This window comes from Plectropomus leopardus, chromosome 2 (genome assembly GCF_026936395.1).
Source record: "Plectropomus leopardus strain MGB_pleo_1.0 chromosome 2, ASM2693639v1, whole genome shotgun sequence".
NCBI lineage: Eukaryota > Metazoa > Chordata > Actinopteri > Perciformes > Serranidae > Plectropomus > Plectropomus leopardus.
In genome coordinates, this window is record NC_142177.1 from 41904122 (window position 1) to 41928605 (window position 24484).

Genomic DNA, 24484 nt, shown 5'->3' on the forward strand with positions numbered 1-24484 from the left:
AAAAAAAAGAAAAGAGAAGAAAACATGCCATCCAAGTCGACATGTTTTGTGATAATCTTTTTATGATTTTTTTTTTTTTCCTGCTGAGGTCAGGCTAAGCCCTGAACGTTCTCAAATCCTAGAAACGCCCCTGAACCAGAGTCTCCCAGCACAGGAGAAAATCCCGCTCCTGTTTCTGTCTGGCTTTAAAACAAGTTCTTATCGTGGAGAAACCAGACAGATGGCACTGACAACTGGCAGACAGAAAACATGGACCGACAGAGAAAGAAAGATGAAAATGGACGGATGAAAGAAAGACAAGAAAGGACGGGTGAAAGAAAGAAAGAAGAGAAAAAGGACGGAGACAGCAGAGAGCAGAGAGAGACAGGCAGACAGAGAAAGCCAGGGGTATGGGTCTCAGAGATAAAAACCCACTGGACGCTGCTGCTTGGACGGGTAGGCGTCCCCCCCTCCCCCGCCTCCTCTGAGCCCTGCAGCTCCACGCTTTGCTGCGCAGACCATCTGGGAGAGAGGGGATTGTTTCTGCAGAGGGACCCTCGCTGCCAGCTTCCTACACTGACTGATCCGCAGCTTTGGAAAGCCCCGCTCCCCCCTTCAAACACAATAAACAGAATGCATAAATGTGTGCCATTGTACTGTATCTCCTGAGGGGGGGACAGAGCTGGAGTGATGGGAGGACGAGGACGGAGGAGCTGCAGAGGAACGACTGAGGAACGACTGAGGAGCTGAGTGACGGCTGCAGGGCGACAGAGCGGCTCCTCGCTGCTGATCATAGGGAGACAAACTGATCTCAGCTGGTCACCTATTATTTACATTTTTGCTTTGAGAAATATGTGATTTTGTGCCAAAAAACACCTAAATACAACCTCTTCTCACTCTGATGCTGTCAAACACCGGCGGAAGGTCAGTGATTTCTGACAAAAGACAAAAACAGCTGTGTTTGTCCTGATGTCTGCAAAACGTCCTAAAATCCGAGAAATTACCTCAAACTCTAGAAATGTCCTGAAATCTGAGGAGCGTCCTAAAATTCAAGAAATGTCCTAAAAGTCCATAAATGCCCTAAAATTCTAGAAACGTCCTAAAATCCTAGAAACATGTCTGGGGCCGCTGTGATTGGCCCCTGGCCTTCTGTCATTTTTGGCCCCCAAACAAAGCAGGCTGAGTCTCGCTGCTGTGAAGAGGACAGAAAGGTGTCATCCTGTGCATGGATTTTTTATAAAACCACGTGTGTCTGATCTGTGATCTCGTATTTGGTGTTTTTGTGGGAAACAGTCTCTGCTCCTTAAATTCTCTCCATCTGATCTTCTGCGTATCTTTCTGCTTTGAGTTGCGCCGCTTATCTTTGGGGTTATTTAAACTGCGTCCGGTGTCCTCCGGTGTGTGAGGCCCGTCGGGCCCGTCAGGTCGGGTGTCTTGTTCAGAACTGATGGAAACAATGTGCAGAGCTTGTTTCAGGTTTTTCTGGGATATCATGATTACTCGACCTCAGAGAAGCGGCGGCTGATTCCTGCTGCGGCCTGATAAAGCCGGAGGCGTGCTGTCTGCGCCTGATACCGCCGCTGCTCACCTGCACCTCATCCTGCAGGAGATTGTGCCCGCTGGGGGTGAACATCTATCATTTTTAGAGATGTTTTCAGAGGCGTGTAGATGTGAACGAGGAGAGGCCTTTGAATTTGAACACACTGCCCTCCTCTGACTGTGATGGCGCTCTGATTCGTGGAGTAATGCCGCCCTCTGCTGCAGCCTGTCCGTCATAGCCGGAATATCTGCACAAGACTCCTGTTTTTAGTCCCATCCAAAAAAAAGTCTTTATTTCTGCTCAGCTGTGTTTTGATTCAACAGCTGAGCACTTTTTAGGACGTCTCTTCAGTTGTTTTTTTTTTTTTTTATTTTAAACCCTTGGGGACTGTTTGGCCATTTTCGTTTATAATTGTGTGTGTGTTGATGCATGTGTCCTAAATGTAGTCCAGATTGTGTGTTTGAGTGTAATCAGTGAATTTGCAGCTCAGCTCCTACAATAAGTCTAAAATACACTGTGGAAACTAAATAGTTACATTCAGACTGTTCAGGTCCAAAAATGCTCCATTGAAACCCATTCAAACTGACATTTTTGATCCCACAGCCATCAGAGCAGAAAAACAGGACTTGTATTATTTCTGGGTGTCATTCTGGGCTTTTGACTCTGAATTTGTCATTTTGACTATTTTCCACCTGATGAGGTCATTTTGACCATATTTGGCATATGGAGGAAATACATGCTATTTCCACTAGGTGACCTGTCACAGTCAATGTAGCTGCTGATCACTGACATATCCCAGACTGTCAGCAGCTACACTCACACACTGACATATCCCAGACTGTCAGCAGCTACACTCACACACTGACATATCCCAGACTGTCAGCAGCTACAAACAAAACAAAAAAATTAATTCAATGAAAGTAAAAATAATATTTTAAAGCTTGATTGTGAAAGTGCATTTTGTGCGCAGAGCAATAAGAGTGTGTGTAATAATAAAGCAGACCCGAAGGGTTAAAGTTACTACATAAATAGTTATTAGTTAATAAGTCGTAAGTTAATGAATAAATCTAAAAGAAATTTAAAAAACAGATGTTAACAGGTGTTAAAAGACAGATATGAAAATGATTTTTTAAAAATTTTAATTTAATTTTTTTGTTCAAATTTTAAAATGTGTTTTTATTTTATTTTTTTTAATTTATTTTTCCCTCAGTCCCAGGACTGTCGGAGGTCTGCTTCAGAGGGCTGCTGGCCCTTTAAGACTCAGCGGCGCCTTGGTTACAAACCGGAAGTAACAGGATCCGTGGCATTTAAACACGATTTAAACTTGTGCTGCTTGAAGCGTTTCGGAGCAGCCGCTCCTTCAGCCGTCGGCATTTTCAAACCGTGTCTCCTCTCCGACAGAGAAGGTAAATACTGGACCAACTCGGCGTCGTTTTGCGGATTAATTTGAGTCTTTTTTTCACTGAGAAAGCCGCTTCAGGTGTTAGCCGCGGTGCTAACTGCCGCTAGCCTTCGAGCTAACGCTAAGCTAACTTCAGTTTGTCTGGTCACAGATGATTTTAAGCTTCTAGACATGAATATTACACACCGTACACCTTCTGTGTGTGTGTGTGTGTGTGTGTGTGTGTGTGTGTGTGTGTGTCTGTGTCTGTCTGTGTGTGTGTCTGTGTGTGGGCGCGTGCTTGCTTGCTTGTGCACGCGCTCTGCTGTGTGGAGACGGTCGCTGTCCGAGGTGCTAACAGAGAGGAGGCTAAAGCTGAGGAGCTGAATGTTTTTACAGTTTTATCTCAGACACAAGAGAGATATGGAGGTTTTTGTTGTGTTCCCCTAAAAGCTGATAAAAATGTCCAGTATGTTTTTAAAGATTTATCCTCAGACTGTAAAACCAGTTCATGTTCCACCCTCTGAAACCCAAACTAATTGGCCTGATTTCCTTCAGATTTGGGGCGAAGGCATGAGCAGCCTGAGAAGAAATGACCCCAAAAAATAAAAATAAATTATAAAAAAGGCAGAAAAGAAAAGGGCTGGAAGCTGAAAAAAGAACTATAAAATAAAAAGTAGGTAGATTTATTAGTAATTTTTAGACAGTTTTTAACCATGTTTCTGTGAAGATTCACACATAATAAACAAGGAAATAACAGCTTTAAAAAATACTTCTGTAACATAATAAAATATGTTAAAGTATAAAATTAAGATAATCATAAGTATAGTTTTCTGTATATTTTTACTGGCTTTTTTAACTACTTTTATTTATTCAGTGTGAAATAAAAAACAACATACAGCACATTGGAGATGTTTACAACCCAATCACATACTTATCTTTTTTGGTTTTTTTTTATGTCATATTTTTTCATATTCAGCAAACTAAGTAAAGAAAAAGAGCACAGAAAAATATACAAGTATGACTTAAACATATGCGTCATTTTAACTCAAGCGTCTGACTCTCTTTTGTTTTTCAGGAGATGAGCGGGACCGGTGACGACATCAAGCCGGTGGACTGCACCATCAAACCTCCCGTCTACCTACAGATCGGAGACACCAAATCAGCAGCAGCTCACTCTGGAGTTTGTGTCGTGGATGTCGCCCTCCCGTTTGGAAAACCTGTCAATGTAAGAAACCGCTCGCCTCTGAAAGCTGCACTTTCGATGCACAGAACCGGTTTTATTCATGCCGGCCACCAGATATCCAGTCCCGTCAAAAAATGGTTTTCATGCGTCATCCTCTGCAGCCTGCAGAGTTAAGTAAACTGTTAATTTTAGCAAACAGACCAGATTTAACCTCAACCACTGACACGTGCTCTTCTTTATATTGCTGAATGTTTAATTTTTCACAGCAGTTAGAGGAAACATTGTCAGTCAAATTGTTGTCGATGGATTTTGTGATTTACAGTTAGATCTTTATTTCCAACATGGTAAATAAAATAAAATAAAATTAAAAATAAATAAGTAATTAAAATCTAATAAAATGTTTTATTTATTTATTTATGTATTTATGTACATATGTATAATTCAGGACACAAAATATACAAAACAGTTGTCCAGTACAAAACTACAATTATCTGACATAAAAAAAAAAGATAAAAGGAGAAAATTCAGAGAGGTCATAAATTGCTCAGCTCTGCTCTCTTTTTGTCTGGCTGCCCTAAAACCTTCAAAAACCTCCCCATGTCCAAAAACTCCTCCTACTGGTGAGGGTGCATTAACCTTTAAAATCCTGGAGCGACCTCAGTTCTTCTGTCCTGAGTTCGGATGCTTTTCACAAACATTAAAACCTTTGAACTTTGAGAAAATTGGTTTGATTCTTCATTAAAATACGGTGATAAAAGAATGAGCAACTTGTTAAGAAATATCCCAAAATTGATCAGAAATTAGTAAATTTAAAATGAAATATTTTTAAAAAGCCAAGAAAAAAATGTCCAAGAAACTATTATTACAATTATCATAATAACATATTTAGAGTTATGTTGCAATTTTTTTTAACAAACTTTACAGAGGTCATTTACCTGTTTCTTTTTTGCTAATTTTCAGATAATTTTCATGTATCTTTTTAAACAAATATATTGCATATTTTTGGGTCATTTCCTCTTAAGTTGCTCATTGTCTTCTTTCGATGTTTTTGAAAAAAATCCTTCAGTTTGCTTAAGTTTTAAAATGTCGAGATCACTCTGTCTCTCCTCTCTACGTTGTGGACAACGTGGAAGTGCACAGAAGACGGGCTGATTATTTATATTTTTACACATTATTTTATGTTTATATGTTATATATTTTTATATTATATTTTAATATCTTTTTCATATTTAATCTAGTTCACTCTCCATAGACAGCACTATACATTGATACCATATTACACTTTACATCTGTTTAAATATTGATATTTAATACATTAATTAATAAAGTTTCCTCCCATTGAGCAAACATTGACTTTTCCCGCCATGTTTCTGTGTTTGTGACGGCGCCTCGTGCTGTAAAATCAGCTCGTTGTCAGTGTTAGTATTCTGGCTGCTGCAGAGTTCACAGTTTTCTGCAGCTAACAGACGCAGAAACTAAAATGTGACTCTACTAAAAGTTAATGAGAGCTACGAGGAACAAAATGACCAAATATATCATGTTTCACTGTCATTAGTTGATGCTGTTTTCACGATTTCTGACATTTCTGCTCAAACGTCACAAAACGTCACAACCCAGCAACACGGGTATCGTCAACATTTCCCAATTTCACACTCGTGATTGTTCATGTGCTCGTAACTCCTAAATACTGTAAAGACGATATTTCCGAGGAGCACGTGAAGCAGCATGTTTGTAAACTGGGTTTTACTTCGCAGTGACTGAAGCTTAAATCACGACGCTGATCTTCATGTTTGTATTATAATTGTGAGTTTACAGGTTTCATTAATCCTGTAAGATAAAACTGGACAAACAGCTGTGAGTTTATTATTGAGTTATTTATGAATGTAAGATCACATTCTCTTAAATAAATACATGTGAACTTTCTTATTAATGTTCGGACCATAAATTGACGAAAAACCGTGAAGGTCGTGTATTAAAGTACTCCACTTAAATGCACTTTTGTAGAACTACATTATGTACAGCACATCACCAAAGCAGTATGTGTGTGATCTCTTCAGATTTTTTTCTTTTTGGATCCCAGCATGCAGTTAAAATAAATAACAAAAGAACCATTTTTTTTTCTCAGCCTAAATTTAATCCAGCGTCCGTGTGTGCGATGTCTCCCAGCGGCACTTTTTCACAAAGAAAAAGCACACAAACATACAAAACATGTGTTCGAATGTAAAACTGCCTTCCTGTCTTGAGAGAGACTTCAAACATTTCGGGCATTGACCTACTTTTTAGCATTTAGTCCTAATTAAAACTCATTTTTAATGCAGACTGACTCCTCATTAGCTCAAATCTTCCAGCTTCAAAGGCGGCTGCCTGGAGCGAGTTTATGCATGAAGGAATTATCTCGCCGAGCGTTTGTCTTTAGGTTTAAGTGTTAATGCCACGATTTGGCAGACTCAGTGTGTCCCGAACAATACATTCAGACTCGCATGAACTGGAGGCTCCAGAATGGTTTCTGAGTGTTTCTGAGTTTCATCTCATCCATCAGGTCACCAGAGAACTGCCTCTTATTATATCTGCTCATTTCAAGCTGCGTCCAATCATGATTATTCTCAAATGGGTTACGTCACTTTTACTACATTTGGAGATGATGGAGATCAGTTTTGAATTTACTAACTGCTCATTTAACCCTTTAAAACCTGAGCAAATTGGTTGGATTTCTTTGAGGACAAAAAGACAACAACAAAAATGTAAAAAGAAAACCAAGAATGGGTAAAAACATAAGAAAAACAGGATTTCTTTTCATTTAAATCTAAAATAACTACATAAAAGTTATAAATAAAATAAATTAATGAACAGATAAAATGGGTTATAATTATTATAGTAGTGACATTTTTAATATATAAATCTTTGGAAAGTTTTCCTAAAATTATTTTTTTATAATTTCTATTTCTTTTTCCTAATTTCTTTCAATTTTTGCCAAGTTGCTCATTGCTTTTTTAACAATGCTTTAAAATAAATCAATTTAATTAAATTATTATTATTATTATCTAATTTATCTATTGATTTATTTATTCATTAATATTTTTCAATTATTTATTTTAGATTTTTATTCATTTGTTCTGATTTTTTCAACCTGTTCATAGTTTTTATACTTTTCTTGTAACTTGTAACATCTTTCCTTGTTTTTGAACGAAATCAAGCCAGTTGGCTCAGGTTTCCAAGGTTTAAATTCACGTGAAAGGCGTGTGATCGCAGCACAACAGAGTTGATGTCGCTCCAGGTTTCAAAGGGTTAAATAACATCTGAATATCATCAGATCAAAGCAGAATGGTAACGTAGCACGGGGACTTCTCCCCCAGATTGGCACCGATTTTATAATCGGCAGTCGCCGTCTGTTTCAGATTGAGGAGATCACCTTTAAGAACTACTACACCGCCTACCTGACCGTGCGCCTGCTGAGGAGGAGCCCCGGACACGAGGCCGCCGCCAAGTGGAGCACCGCTCTGAGAGACCTCCCTCTGATGGACAACCCACACACTGAGGGAGGCTCGCAGGACTACTGCTCCATCCACAGGACACAGGTAAGTATGTGTGAGTGGGTGTGTGTGTGTGTGTGTGTGTGTGTGTGTGTACACCTCCGCTTTGGATCGATCTGTGAAGTGAGGAGACCAGGGACCAGTTAAAAAATGAACATTAATGATATTTTTCAGTTTGTATGGTGGATGAATATTCTGTTTTTAACCGTTTGAAGCAGATGTACACGGATGTTTCTAGAATTTTAGGACATTTGGGGGCTTAGCCTGGACCTCCTTTGGGGGTGCGAGAGGATCCTCCTCAAGCACTTTTCTTTTTTTTTTAGTAAAAAACCTCTCTTTTGATGCACTCAGGCACCTACTGGCACAGTCCAAAAAATTAAAGTGTGAATCCTATAAATGTCCTAAAATCCTGGAAACGTCCTTAGATCCCTGAAACCTCCTAAAACCCTACAAATGTCCTAAAACCATAGAGATGTCTAAAAATCGTAGAGATGTCCTAAAATCCCAGAATCATGTATGGGGCTGCTGTGACTAGCCCCTGGCCCCTGGCCCCTGGCCCCTGGCCTCCTGATTGGCCCCCATGCAAGTTAAGTGGTATACAGTGAGTGACAATGATTTGAAGGTGGTGTTAAATTGCACTGCGGCTCCAAACTCGATGCCGGTCAGCGTCAGGTCTTCCTGTTCTTCACGCACACCGATGAGTCGCTTCTCAGAACATCAGATCTGTAAACTAACAGATCCCGGTGGGCATTACGCTAACACGGGCCGCCGCAGCTCGCTGCCGTTTGTTTTCCCTCTCAGCTGGTGCTGGAGCGCAGCCAGCAGACTCTGCAGAAAGCCTCAGCGTGCACCGTAATGTTGATATGTGGAGACAACACAAACAGCTATCTCTCGTTTATTCTCTGTGCACATAGAGGCAGATGGTGAATTAATTTTTGTTTCCCTCAGATGGTCTGACAGAGTTTAAAAAAGGGTAACTGTGAGAGTGTAAATGATGTTTGTTCACTGTTTATGGGCTGTTTGTCTTTTTTAGACTTCAGGGACGTTCAGTGTGTTTGTTACTGCAGTATTTCTCCTCTCTGGTATCAGATACTGGCGTCATCTTGTCACGCTCCGTTTCGCACAGCCATGTCAGCGTACCTGTGTCGGCGAGTTTTAAGAGCAGAGAGGAGCAGAAACAAATGATGGAGTCAGGCAGTATTGAGAACAGCCTCGACAGCAGCGTCTATCTTGTCAATCTTGCACTTGTTATTGTTGTTTCTACTCCTGATTGGTTCCAGCGCACGGCTTGACATCATCGTTAATCCCTCACATGGCGCTGACTGGCTTATCAAGTCCTACAAACATCCTGAAATCCAAAAAATTACCTAAAATTCTAGAAACGCCCTAAAATGCTGCAAATTTCCTAAAATTCTAGAAACCTCACGACATCCACAATGCATCCAAAAATACTACGAATGTCCTATAATCTCAAGGATGTGCTGAAATATTAGATCCGTCCTAAAATCCAATCAATGTGCTAAAATCCCAGAAAAGTCTCTAAATTCCCTGAAATGTCCCGAAGTGCTGCAAATGTCCTAAAATCCCAGGAATGTGCTAAAATTGTAGAAATGTCCTAAAATCTTACAAACATCCTAATATCCGAGAAACGTCCCAAAATAGTCCTAAAATGCTAAAAAATGTCCCATAATCTCAGGAATGTGCTAACATTCTAGAAATGTCCTAAAACCCGAGAAAATACCTGAATACCTGAAAATCAGATACATTTCCTGAAATTCTTGAAATGTCCTAAAATCCAATAAATGTCCTCATATCTGAGAAATGTCCCAAAATGCTATAAAATGGCCTTAAATACCAGGAATGAGCTGAAGTCATAGAAATGTCCTAAAATCCTCGAAAACTCTTAAAATCACAGAAATTTCCTTAAATTCTTGAAATGTCCGAAAATGCTAGAAATGTCCTGAAATGTCCTAAATCCCAGGCATGTGCTGAGACTCTGGGAAGCAGGCTGAGTTTTTCTCTCTCATTTCATTCCCTGAGCCATCAAACCCCTTTTGTCCCGTGTTGTCATTGATGATGATGTTGTTGTTAACGTTGGTTTTGTTGTGTGTCCAGATGCAGGTGGAGCCGGATCACGTGGTGTCGGTGAGACTGATCCTGAGACAGCCGTCCTCCGCCTGGCTCACCTTCAGCCTGGAAGACATCAAAATATTCCCTCACATGGAGCCGGTTCGTTTCCTCTTCTTCTTCTTTTATTCGTTTCCTCCTCGTCTTCTTCTTTGACACCGTCAGAAATCGTGTTCGCAGCTTCTGACTGCCAAAGTAAACTCACATTAATCAGAAGTGACGAGACGGCGGAGGCAGAGTAACGTACTTCATGAGGTCTGGACGCCGCAGAGAGCGGAGGAGGAAACGGCTCCCTGAGCATCGCTGTGATATCCGTTTGATTTGTGGAGTCATTTTGCTCCTGGCTTTAGTTTTCTTTTTGCCAGCTGCTCTTCCAGCTCGCAGTTTGCTCTCGAAACAAAGAGGAAGGTGTTAGTTTGTCAGCTGGCCGTTAAACGTAATGCGTTAGTCAAACGTTTGTGTCAGCGGAGTATTTCAGGCGTCAGGACCGTCTCCCCAGGGAAACTCTCTGCTACCAGCTGAGTGGAAACACGCTGCTGATATTATCGGTCACAGTTTCCTCTAAAATCATCATTTACTCTTTAACAGCAACATCTGCTCAGACGCCTTTCACGACCGTTTCAGCCTCTGAAATCGGTACAAAAATTAATAAAAGGTGACAAGGAAATAATCTGAAGTTTTTTTTTGTAGTACTTTCTTGACATTGTTGCCGTTTTGCTTTGTTGTTTTACTTTACTTTCAATAATAATAATAATACTTGTTTTATAACTAACTTTAATTTGTACTTAATTTAATTTCACTTATCGAAACAAAGTTAGAAACAAAGTTAAAAAGAGCTTCACAAAATATGTATTTATTTTATTCTTTCTCCATCTGCAATCTGCAACAATTAATCAGTTGTCAACCATTAAAATAAACCACAACTAATCTGATAATTGACTAATCGCTTTGAGAAATTTAACCCTTTAATACTCGGATCAACATCGGTTTTCTTGTGCTGCATTCAGGCGCCTTTCACAGGCATTTAAACCTCAGAGACCGGAGAAAATCGCTTTGATTTCTTTCAAAAACATGGTAAAACAAATAAGAGCAACTTGGCAAGAAAATTCCAGCAATTTGAAAAAAAAATAAAATAAATAAAAAGGTCTCAAAGATAGCAAATTATCTGAAAATTTGCTAGAGGGATTATAAAATATAATCAGCTTATTTAAGTTTATTTTCTTTTTTAAAAAATATTATTATTACTGTTTTATTTAAATATATTTTTCCAATAACTTTTTTACCAATTTCTTGTTGATTTCTTGGGCCATTTCTTGACAAGTTTCTTGTCGCCATCTTCCGTATTTCAAAAAATTTTTAGTCAGATTTCAAAGGCTTAAAAAAAGTCAAAATTCTCTGTTTTAAGCTTCTGAAGTGTGAATATTTTCTGTTTTCTTTCCTCTATGAAACTGAATGTCTTTGGGTTGAGGACAAAATAAGAGATCAGAGTGTCATTTTGGGCTTCAGGAAACACTGATTTTTCACATTTTTCTAACGTCAAGAACATAATCTACAGATTAATCAACCATCACAGTCATGTTTAGTTGCAGCCTGAGATCTGTGAGAGAGATCAGAGTGATGAGCAGCAGCAGCACGAGAGGATGTTTTTCTTCATATCACAACCAGACAAAATTTCAACTTTTCTAACCACACTGAATTTAACAAGCTCACATTTTAATGCCTCAGCTGCACTTTGAATGATAACGGCTGCTCTTCTCTCCAGGACCCAGAGAAGGAGGTTTCTGATTGGCTGTCTGACCTGACGCTGGTCGACCATCACCCTGACCTCGAGGTACGTCTTTGGTTTTGTGTGTGTGAAGATCTGTTTAAATATAAGGACCTAACAGTCACGAAACAGCTCAACACAAACACTTTACTTAAGTTTTCATGCAATTTTTATTTAATTTTTTTGTGAAAATGAATCAAACTCTTCCGAGTGCGAGTCCACATTTCTGATGAAACAAAAACTGTAAAACACATCTGAACCCAAAGCTGTCTTTCTGCTTTATTCTTGCTCTTCACTGTTGGCAAAACATAGATGAAACTCACTTTAATAACCACAACAATTCTTGAATAAAAAAAGTGATTTGTCCAACAATCAGTCTTTAAGTTGTTTAAAAAATTCTTGAAAGGTCTTAAAAATCATTAAATTGAAATATCTGGTAGCCGTACACACCCTGGACATTTCTGCCACTAAAGACACTGAATTCTTGTATTCAGCATTTTTGTCTGGGAGTTTTGGGGGTTTTTAGGATCCTGAGGAGAGTTTACAGTAGGCAGCACCGAGCTGCATGTTTTATAATCTGTTTCCAGTGTTTTAAGACTTTTAGGAATAAATATATGGCATAAAGGTTTGATTATTTCCCAGCAGAAATGTGTCTCTGGAAATGTGCAGAATTTGTCCAGAAAAAAATGAGTTAACCTCCCCGTGCATGTGACCATATAAATACTGCTCACCTTTAAACTCACCTACAGTGCTCGAATTAAAAAAAGTCTTAAATTTGTGTAAAAATGTCTGGTCTGTGCCTGGTAGCTGTAGACAACCTGGTCCTTTCTACCACTGAGGACACTGAATTCATGTCAGTTCAGTGTTTTTATACTTTTAGGCAACAATGGAATAAAGGACTGTGTGAAGAAATGTGTCCCTGGAAATGTGCAGAATCGATTTTTTGTGTTCCTTTAATAATTGACCTTCTTTTTAGACTAAATTAAACGTCAAAAAATCAAATTGGATTTTGTGAAAAACATCCATTTTTGTACATTCTTGCAGAGCGTGAGGAACTCATGACCTCGGCATTTCTAAAATCCCGCCGACGCGTCTTTGTGTTGATAATACGCAGCGTGGCGTCCTCAGCCTGACGTCTGTCTCCTGTGTGTCTCTCAGGGCCTCCCGGACCCTCAGACCGTGTCGTCCAGTATCCAGCAGATGTGGGCTCTGACCGAAGTGATGCAGACCAACCAGACCACCGCCTCCATCGGCCGATTCGACGTGAGTCTGAAACACAATCAGCATGTTAACACGATGTTAAAAAAAGTGGAATTATTGCGTCAGTGCGACTAAAACTGGACTATTAAAATCCAGGTAGACATGTTAGTCTGACTAAAATAAATCCAATTTCTGAACAAGTCAGTTTACTCGTCATGTAAACACCTCAGTTGGACTTTAACTGGACTCGCCGTGCTGCGCGTGCTCCTTGTCACCACGGCAGCCTCACTCAGTGGTTAGAGATAGGGACTGTTTGTTATTTATGGGGGGGGTACAGAACGGGTCAGAAATTAAAGAAAAGGCCTTAGGGGTGGCCTTAAGTGTTTAATTTTGGCTTTGATGAGGGACGTAAAACTTGAAAAGGTCAGGAGGAGTCAGACAGACTTCAGCAGTAAAGATTGATTACTGGGACAAACAGTCTAAACAAACTGTAACTGCAGCTCCACTTAAACATGCTGACAGAGCACCATCGCCGCCCATCGTCCTCACATGACACGGAGGCAGCTCACTCCTTATGTTTACAAGAGTCGTGAGTTAAGTTATGATTTGCAAAACCTCCAACATAAAAGCATCAGTGAGACACCAGTAAAACGTGACCTGTACCTCCCATTAACAGATGTAAGCCCAGACTGTCAGCAGCTAAAAATAATCCACTTTGCATGTAGTATATTGAAAATGATTCATTTTTTGTTTTTTTCCATCTAAAAACATAGTTGTATCATGACCAGCACCTGGCACAAAAAATAATAATGTATAAAAACCAATATTGCAACTAATCACTGACAGATTTCAGGCTGTGATAATTTTAAAAGAAATCTGCTCAGCATGTAGTTTTTTGAGAATAATTCTTTGTGTGTGCGTGCGTGTGTGTGTGTGTGTGTGTGTGTGTGTGTGTTTTAATCTAAAAACATAGTGGTATCATGTGAAAATCCTGACCTTTAACAGGTTTAAAATTCAGAAAGTAATGAATATTTGATATTTATTATTAGGGCTGATGTTGATTAAAAAATATAACTGGATGAAAGTAGTAGTAGCAGCAGCAGTAGTTGTAGTATTTTTATTCAGTCATCCCACACAACACAGCAAAGACCAAAAGTACTTACAATATACATTAAGTAATAATAATAATAACAAAAAAATAATAACGTTTGGTGATAGTGACTGTGCAATGCTTATATATGTCGATCCCACATAAAACCCTGCATTAAATTAAGCTACCCACCAGAAAATGATAATAAAAATGAGAAAAAATATATATTTCAATGCGTATATCTCAAAAATAGCTTTATAAGCTATTTGTTTGAAAATCAATAGCGAGTTACACATTTATCATTCAAGTCTGCATTATTCCAAAATTTAACCCCAAACACAGAAAAACATCTCTTTTTAATCCTTTTTTTAGCTTTTGAAACATTAAACTTACAAACATCACTAAAACCAGATCTACACTCCTGAACCGAAAAGAGACTTTGTAGCGGATCCGGCAGTGACTTTGTTTTAAATCTGTACATTATTAGCATTATTTTAAAATAAGCCAAATCAATGAGTTTCAAAATACACAACTTCATAAACAATGGGTTTGTGTGACCATAATAACCAGCCTGATGGATGAGACGAATAGCTCGTTTTTGTAACAAAATTAATGGCTGTTTTAAAAGTTCATCCCCAAATTTCTACACAGTACAATATATATATATGGAAATATAAGTGAACAGCAAATAATACACATAGACTTGTAATGTAATAATGTCCTTAGATTTCTATAGGATTGCTATTAATTTTGATATTTGACCTTTTATATGATATGTTGTCTTCATGTTAATGTATCATCTATCAATACCCCGAGGAATTTAGTCTCCAAAACTCTTTCAGTCTTATCATCACAGATCTTTAATTCAACACCCACATCTATTTCTTTTCTCTTTCCAGAAATCATAATTATAGTTTTCTTTATTTAGAGAGATGAAGTAGAAAATAATATAATGTATGATATTTTTTAAAGCTTGATTTTGAAAAGTATCATTTTGTGCGCAGAGCAATACGAGTGTGTATAATATTAAAGCGGGCCCTAAGGGGTTAATCAGCCAAAACAAGTGAAAGCAGCAGTTAATATTGGCAACTTTTATGGAGACATTAAGAGGGAGACAAATAACTTCTTTGTTCTGTTTGCTTCAGGTGGACGGCTGCTACGATATCAACCTGCTCTCCCTCACGTAACGTGTCACGTCATGAAAAGAGAGAAACAAAAACCTGTAAAAGTGTAAAATGTGGAAGTATTAGAGTATAATCTATGTGCTGCTGGAATCACAACGCATGATGTAACTTTGCTTTTTTATTTTCTGCTCATAAAACGAGTCAAACATAAACAGCTGAGCTTGTACGAGGTCATGTGAGTTTTTTTTAAGTTATTTTCAGGAAAAAGTTTGTCAAGTGCAATATTCATTCAGTGGACTCACAGATGCAGCGTTTTATTCAGTTTAAACTGTAAACAGAAAGACAGCTCTGATCCTGTATACAGGGCGTCATTCTATATTTATGTCATCTAGCATAAAAAGTTTGCATCCTGCTGTAGCCAGAGGGCTGAACCATGAAGCCAGTTCGGCAGAGCCGGCCTCTCAGACCGAGCTGCTCCACAAACCTGCAGCCTCGTTCAGAGAGAACAGGAAACACGATTTTTATCCGCTGTCACTGTTAACTCTGCTTCAGGCTCTGAGCGCGTCCACAGCAAACCCAGTCAAATAATTCGGTCAGTGTGAGGGATGAAATGATCCACTCAACTCATGATTTGATACGATTCACAATACTGCGTTCACGACACAATTTTCTCAGTTTTTTTTTACTAGAAAAGGAGCTTACAGAAACATTCAGAAAATACAGAAAATATATCATTTCAAACAAAAATTATACAAAATCTCTTCTTTTCTATATCAAATAAAATAATCCATTTTTATTTCTGAGGTATAAATAAAAAACACTGCAATAAATGCATTTCTGGACATCCGCATTGTCCCCTGCTGTTAGAAAGCCTCTCACTGGGACAGAGGAGGCTGCTGAGGACAGGTTAGCTTTAGAGGGGAAGCAGAGAGGACGAGTTTGAACAACTAAGTTTGTCTTTTCTCACTCGTGGTGATAAGTCGGGTTCTCTCTTTGGCTCTTGGACTCGTTTTTTGGCCGTGTAGTCGTCGTTAAGGAGTGACGTGTGTAGGCGGGGCTAACCGGAGCTCCTCACCATGATGCCGGCTCTCATGCTGCATCATGTTAGTTGTTGTATTTGTGTAGTTCAGCACCTTCTGTCGATATCTGCAGACTGTTTTCTGCTGTTATCTTCTCGCCTTTATTTCTTTCTGACTTAAGGAAGCTCAAATACCGCCACACTTTGATTTGAAACTGGAAGGAGCTTATTCTCTTTCGGTATCGCCTGTTGCGGAGCCTTGGCTTTGTTTTTTTACGTTGGCGAGCTGTCTCTAGTCTTGGTAGTGACGTAGGATGTTGAACGCACAGTCAAGCAAGTGAAGTTCAAAGTAGATCACGCCCTCTGCTGTTCAGAAAGACTGTTGCAGTCCATTTTTCATTTCACAGATTTGAATCTCAGATATGTTTTATCGATTTTTAACTGCCTGGCCGTGCATCGTTACACCCCTAGTCAGCATTCAGCGCGTCATTTGATATTTAAAGATTATTGCTCTGGTGCAGCCAACTTCCGGCTATGAAAAATATTAAAAAGTATTACCATGAAAAGCTGCAATAGTTGGATTTCCACTACAGATTTGTGAAAAACGTATATTTCGGAAATATCGATAAAACACAATTGACCTATCACTAAGCCCCGCCTCCTGAGCACGCTGACTAAACTAAGAGTGGCAGCTGTCAGTGTCAAAGTTATACAAGATAAAGGATAAAAAGATAAATTATAAAGAAGATAAAACAATTTTATTATTTTATTTAACAAAAAAGTGCCCCGGTGCTAATCAAAATATTAAATATTTATATAAATATATATATAAATACCAATAAAAATACTAACTTCAAAAACCAAGCCCAAAACCAATCTTAAAACTGGGAATAAATACATCATAAATACAGGCTCCTAAATGATTGTACCTTTTGCTAAATTACATCTGTCACACACATTGATACGTTTGGATACATTTTATTGAATTTGTCTTTAAAATAATATTCTCTAGCATGATTTAAGATGAAACCTGAAACAGAAACTGCTCACAGCCATGTAAAGTTTGCCGGTTAAGTTGCCATGAAGATCTTACCAGCTTAAAAAAGATCCACTTTTGTAGGACGGAAAACTTGCATACCTCGATAAAACACTAATCTGGCTTTATGGTGCAGCCCTCTGGTTTAACCATTAGATGACTGCTCCCTGTGTTCGGTTGACTATGTTGAGGTGAAGATGACGATCTTTAATGAGTCTCATTCATGGTGAAAAAGCTTCCTATGTGCCATCCGTTTGTGGTCAGACTCTGAATGTATGAAATGGTAACAAGACTCTGATATATTGTTAATGTACAGCTAACTTCTGTCTTTGTGAGGGCCGATTCAGGTTTAACACCTTGAGGGGACATTTTTGGACAGTGAGGAAAATTTGGCCAGTCTGTCTTTAAGAGGTTGTTGAGGTAAATTTTATTTATCAGTATTTTTTTGACATTTGGGATGGTTTAGGTTGCAATTATAGTAATGGTTAGTGTCATTTAGTGGTGATGTTTAAAGGAGCTGTATACAGCATTCAGAGCAAAGCTTGGGATTGTCTGCACACGGCTCTCATTATGGCTAGCAGAGCTAAAGGTAGACCCTTTTTTCTTGAGATATATCATATTTACCGTATTTACAACTGTAATTTGTTTTTAATTAATTTTTTTCTTTCTGTTTTTTTCCTGTATTTAAAAAACTATGAAGTCTATTAAAAACAAAAGAAACAATAAAACATTTTATTATAGCCCAAAGGGAGAAAAAAAAATTCCATTGCTTTTTCATGTAGTCGGGCAGTGTAGCAGCAAAATATTCCTGCCTTGTACATTCCTGTACACTGCTGTGACAACGTGCCGTTAATATGCAGTAATAGCTGTATGAGCACAGTGGAGAATGGCAGCGATTAGCGATCACCGAAGCTCAGATTAAAACGCAACAACCAAGAACAGAGACACTCAGATAAAAACACAACAAAGAAGAGAGTAGCTTGGATTAAAACGCAACAAAGAACAGAGTAGCACAGATTAAAACGCAGCAACCAAGGGTAGAGAGGCTCGAATTAAAATGCAGCAACAAAAAACAGTAGCTCTGATTAAAAAACAGCAACAAATGACTGAAAATATCAGATTAAAAAGCAACAACAAAGAACAGAGAAGCTCAAATTTAGACGCAACAACAAAGAACAGAGAAGTTCGGATTAAAACGCAAACAACAAAGACAAAGTAGCTCTGATTAGCAACAAAGAACAGAGAGGCTGAGATTTAAATGCAAGCAACCAAGAACAGAGAAACTTGGATTAAAATGCAAACAAGAATAGTGAAGTTCAGATTAAAACACACAGAGGGAGCATGACTTGAGTCAAGTCATCATCGTTATTTTTATAGCACATTTCATACGATGTAAGCTCAATGGGCTTTACACACAACATATATGCTTAAAATAGAATAAAACAGGACATGAATGAATTTTTAAATGCATACAGAGAAGGAAAGAAAATAAAAAAGTAACAGTAACATCAATTTAAGAAATAAAAATTCTCTGCTCAGGATGCCATTGCTCCTCTAAATTTTAACACAACAGTGTTTTTCTGCTGGATCAGTGCTCTGAATGTTGCATCCAGAACCTTTAAGAACCAGGACGGGAGCTCAGACATGCATTATATCAGAAAAGGTCCTCACAAGTACTGAAGTTAGTGTGTGCACGTGTGAGTGTATGTTTGTTTGAATCAAAACTGACAGCAAAAGGGGGCAGAAGTGTTTTTTGTTTATGTTGTTATTTGCAGCTGTTGTTGCAATGCATCAATAAAAAGCTAATATTTTAATCTTTGCTGAGCTTTTATCAAACATTAATATTAACATGGAGGTTCATCAGTGAATATGGACTCAGTTTAGCAGCTGCTACAGTGAAAAAAAACTCCTCAGAGGTGCTTCTTTAAAAGTGTTCGATATCAGTTTTGTTATGCTGCTTTGAGGAACCTTTCATCAAGATAGAACCTTTTGAAACCCGAGGAAACAATGACCAATTAAGTAAGACATATGCCACAAGTTGCAATAAATCAGTTTTAAAAAAGGACCAGAATGATTAAAAATAATATATGTCCAAAAACTGTGTTTATAATATGTATAATTATTATTTTTTAATGACGTAAAAATATACGTGATATTTTTGGGTGATTTTCTTTCAGGTTTTCTTGCCATGTCTAAAAGTAATTTTCTCATAACTTTTAATCATTTCTTGCTATTTTTTGGGACCATGTGTTCTTAAGGTGCACACTGCATTATTCCCATGACTTTGAAAGAAATAAAACTAATATACTCACTTTGCAAAGAGTTAAAATAAATTAGCCAGTATGCTTCATTCACTTAAAGAACAGATTTTTTTAATTATATATTTATTATATTTTTATTATGATATTTATTTTTATATTCATGAGCTTCCCTTAAGTGCACTGAATGAAGGAAAAAGAACAGGTGGTTCATTTTCTTCTTCTATTTGACTTTGAATCGTAAACACTCACAAATGTGAACTGATGTTTAAGCAGTTTCAGAAACAGTCTGAAAATTACCTTGAAAAAAGACAAAACACAAACAAGAAAATGACTCATATGTATATTATGCATATATGTAAATATATGTTCTACTATGATGTTTTTTGAAATCAAAAAGGTCAACTTTTTCAGAACTTTTTCAGAACTTTTTCGAAACATGATGTTGGAAAGGCTGACTTTTTAATGACGATTTTTCGACATACCATACTATGGTATACTTCAACATGCTATAATATGAGGTTGTCAGTCCTTTTTAAAACTAGTGATACTGTGACATTTTCCGATTAACTATACTATGCTTATTGAGACACGTCATAATGTACATGTAAAAAAATTTTAGAAAAGACGTGTTTAAAAATTGGCTATGAACATTTTATATCTTGCAGAGACGCATCATAGTATCTGATTACAAAAAAGGCCAAAAACATCATAAGTTAGCATAATAATGGCTGAAAACACCATAGTATAATCTGTAGAAAAGCATACAATTTTGACATGTCAAAAACAATGGTGAAAACTATATATTGTAGTGGAAAAAATGCCAAAAACACCATAATATGGCATGGTAAAAAAGGGACAGAAAACACCATACTATAGTATGGCCAAATGTGTCAAAATACAACATGTCCCAAAAACACCTAAAAACCTCATAAAATAGCCTTCCAAGACATGCCATAGCATAGACAGTTCCAAAAACAGCCAAAGACACCATAATATAGAATGTCAAAAAAACAACCATGATGCCATAGTATTGTATGGTGAAAAATGTCAACATAGGACATGTCCCAAAAACAGCTGAAAACCACATAAAATAGCTTGCAGAAACACGCCATTACATGGAATGTTGGAAAAATGCACAAGTTCACCATAATACAACATGTATAAAAAATTATCAAGAAACCAATACTCCTCAAAACAGCATAAAATACTGTGCCGAGGCAAGGAATAGCATAGTATGTTGCAAAAACAACCATAAACACTTAGAATGCAAATGCAATGCAAAAACACCAAAATTTGGCTTCCTCAAAACATGACCGAAAATGCAAGGCTACAGTATGGCAAAAATGTCAAAATATGGCATGTCCCAAAAACAGCTGAAAACCACATTAAACTACATAAAATAGCCTGTGGAGACATGCCATAGCAAAGAAAGTTACAAAAAGGTCCAAAAACACCAAAATTTGGCTTCCTCAAAATAAGACCGAACATGCAAGGCTATAGTATGGAAAAAACGTCAAAATATGACACGTCCCACAAACAGCTGAAAACCACCTTAAACCACATAAAATATGCTGTGGAGACATGCCATAGCAAAGAAAGTTACAAAAACAGCCCAAAACACAAAAAAATGGCATGTGGGAAAAATGACCAAAAATGCAAGGCTGTAGTATGGCAAAAATGTCAAAACATGGCACGTCTCAAAAACAGCTGAAAACCACATTAAACGTCTTCAATTAGTCTGTGGAGACACGCCATAGCAAAGAAAGTTACAAAAAGGATCCAAAACACCAAAATTTGCCATGTGGGAAAAATGACCGAAAATGCAAGGCTATAGTATGGCAAAAATGTCAAAATATGGCACGTCCTAAAAACAGCTGAAAACCACATTAAACTACATAAAATAGCCTTCAAATAGGTGCCATAGCAAAGAAAGTCACAAAAAGGTCCAAAAACACCAAAATTTGCCATGTGGGAAAAATGACAGAAAATGCAAGGTTATAGTATGGCAAAAATCTCAAAATATGACCCGTCCCAAAAACAGCTGAAAACCAGATTAAATTACATCAATTAGCCTGTGGAGACATGCCATAGCAAAGAAAGTTACAAAAAGGTCCAAAAACACCAAAATTTGGCTTCCTCAAAACATGACCGAACATGCAAGGCTATAGTATGGAAAAAACGTCAAAATATGACACGTCCCAAAAACAGCTGAAAACCACATTAAACTACATAAAATAGCCTGTGGAGACATGCCATAGCAAAGAAAGTTACAAAAAGGGCCCAAAACACAAAAAAATGGCATGTGGGAAAAAATGACTGAAAATGCAAGGCTATAGTATGGCAAAAATGTCAAAAAATGGCACGTCCCCAAAACTGCTGAAAACCACCTTAAACTACATAAAATAGCCTTCAAATAGATGCCATAGCAAATAAAGTTACAAAAAGGGCCCAAAATACCAAAATTTGGCTCCTTCCAAAAATGACCAAAAATGCAAGGCTATAGTATGGCAAAAATGTCAAAAGAATGGCACGTCCCAAAAACAGCTGAAAACCACCTTCAACCACATAAAATAGCCTTCTAAGACACGCCATAGCAAAGAAAGTTACAAAAAGGTCCAAAAACACAAAAAATTGGCATGTGGGAAAAATGACCGAAAATGCAAGGCTATAGTATGGCAAAAATGTCAAAATATGACACGTCCCAAAAACAGCTGAAAACCACATTAAACTACATAAAATAGCCTGTGGAGACATGCCATAGCAAAGAAAGTTAGAAAAGGGGCCAAAAACACCTAAATTTGACATGTGGAAAAATGACAGAAAATGCAAGGCTATAGTATGGCAAAAATGTCAAAATATGGCACGTCCTAAAAACAGCTGAAAACCACCTTAAACCACATAAAATAGCCTTCAAATAGATGCCATAGCAAAGAAAGTCACAAAAAGGTCCAAAAACACAAAAAATTAGCATGTGGGAAAAATGACCGAAAATGCAAGGCTATAGTATGGCAAAAATGTCAAAACATGGCACGTCTCAAAAACAGCTGAAAACCACATTAAATGTCTTCAATTAGTCTGTGGAGGCACGCCATAGCAAAGAAAGTTACAAAAAGGATCCAAAATACCAAAATTTGCCATGTGGGAAAAATGACCGAAAATGCAAGGCTATGGTATGGCAAAAATGTCAAAATATGGCATGTCCCAAAAACAGCTGAAAACCACATTAAACTACATAAAATAGCCTGTGGAGACATGCCATAGCAAAGAAAGTTACAAAAACAGCCCAAAACACAAAAAAATGGCATGTGGGAAAAATGACCGAAAATGCAAGGCTATAGTATGGCAAAAATGTCAAAATATGGCACGTCCTAAAAACAGCTGAAAACCACCTTAAACCACATAAAATAGCCTTCAAATAGATGCCATAGCAAAGAAAGTCACAAAAAGGTCCAAAAACACAAAAAATTGGCATGTGGGAAAAATGACCGAAAATGCAAGGCTATAGTATGGCAAAAATGTCAAAATATGGCACGTCCTAAAAACAGCTGAAAACCACCTTAAACTACATAAAATAGCCTGTGGAGACATGCCATAGCAAAGAAAGTTACAAAAAGGGCCCAAAATACCAAAATTTGGCTCCTTCCAAAAATGACCAAAAATGCAAGGCTATAGTATGGCAAAAATGTCAAAATATGACACGTCCCAAAAACAGCTGAAAACCACATTAAACTACATAAAATAGCCTGTGGAGACATGCCATAGCACAGAAAGTTAAAAAAACAGCCCAAAACACAAAAAATTGGCATGTGGGAAAAATGACCGAAAATGCAAGGCTATAGTATGGCAAAAATGTCAAAATATGGCACGTCCTAAAAACAGCTGAAAACCACCTTAAACTACATAAAATAGCCTGTGGAGACATGCCATAGCAAAGAAAGTTACAAAAAGGGCCCTAAATACCAAAATTTGGCTCCTTCCAAAAATGACCAAAAATGCAAGGCTATAGTATGGAAAAAATGTCAAAATATGGCATGTCCAAAAAACAGCTGAAAACCACCTTAAACCACATAAAATAGCCTTCAAATAGATGCCATAGCAAAGAAAGTCACAAAAAGGTCCAAAAACACAAAAAATTGGCACGTGGGAAAAATGACCGAAAATGCAAGGCTATAGTATGGCAAAAATGTCAAAATATGGCATGTCCCAAAAACAGCTGAAAACCACATTAAACTACATAAAATAGCCTGTGGAGACATGCCATAGTGAAGAAAGTTCAAAAAGGGGCCAAAAACACCTAAATTTGGCATGTGGGAAAAATGACCAAAAATGCAAGGCTATAGTATGGCAAAAATGTCAAAATATGACACGTCCTAAAAACAGCTGAAAACCACGTTAAACTTCGTCAATTAGCCTGTGGAGACATGCCATAGCAAAGAAAGTTACAAAAAGGGCCCAAAATACCAAAATTTGGCTCCTTCCAAAAATGACCAAAAATGCAAGGCTATAGTATGGCAAAAATGTCAAAATATGGCATGTCCTAAAAACAGCTGAAAACCACCTTAAACCACATAAAATAGCCTTCAAATAGATGCCATAGCAAAGAAAGTCACAAAAAGGTCCAAAAACACAAAAAATTGGTATGTGGGAAAAATGACCGAAAATGCAAGGCTATAGTATGGCAAAAATGTCAAAATATGACACGTCCCAAAAACAGCTGAAAACCACCTTAAACCACATAAAATAGGCTGTGGAGACATGCCATAGCAAAGAAAGTTACAAAAAGATCCAAAAACACCAAAATTTGGCTTCCTCAAAACATGACCGAAAATGCAAGGCTATAGTATGGAAAAAATGTCAAAAGATGACACGTCCCAAAAACAGCTGAAAACCACATTAAACTACATAAAATAGCCTGTGGAGACATGCCATAGCAAAGAAAGTTACAAAAAGGGCCCAAAACACAAAAAATTGGAATGTGGGAAAAATGACTGAAAATGCAAGGCTATAGTATGGCAAAAATGTCAAAAAATGGCACATCCCAAAAACTGCTGAAAACCACCTTAAACCACATAAAATAGCCTTCAAATAGATGCCATGGTAAAGAAAGTTACAAAAAGGGCCCAAAATACCAAAATTTGGCTCCTTCCAAAAATGACCAAAAATGCAAGGCTATAGTATGGCAAAAATGTCAAAATATGGCATGTCCCAAAAACAGCTAAAAACCACCTTAAACCACATAAAATAGCC

General features: G+C 37.7%; 1 protein-coding gene across 1 annotated transcript; it reads left to right on the forward strand.

Moving 5' to 3' along the window:
- Positions 1-2769: 2769 nt before the first annotated feature.
- On the forward strand, positions 2770-18790 carry nicn1 (nicolin 1). The gene is made up of 7 exons (XM_088071053.1): positions 2770-2925; positions 3979-4128; positions 7482-7661; positions 9732-9845; positions 11506-11574; positions 12667-12771; positions 14944-18790. The coding sequence occupies exons 2-7, from the start codon at positions 3982-3984 to the stop codon at positions 14983-14985; spliced, it is 657 nt and encodes a 218-aa protein (XP_087927179.1). The 5' UTR covers positions 2770-2925; positions 3979-3981; the 3' UTR covers positions 14986-18790.
- Positions 18791-24484: the final 5694 nt, after the last annotated feature.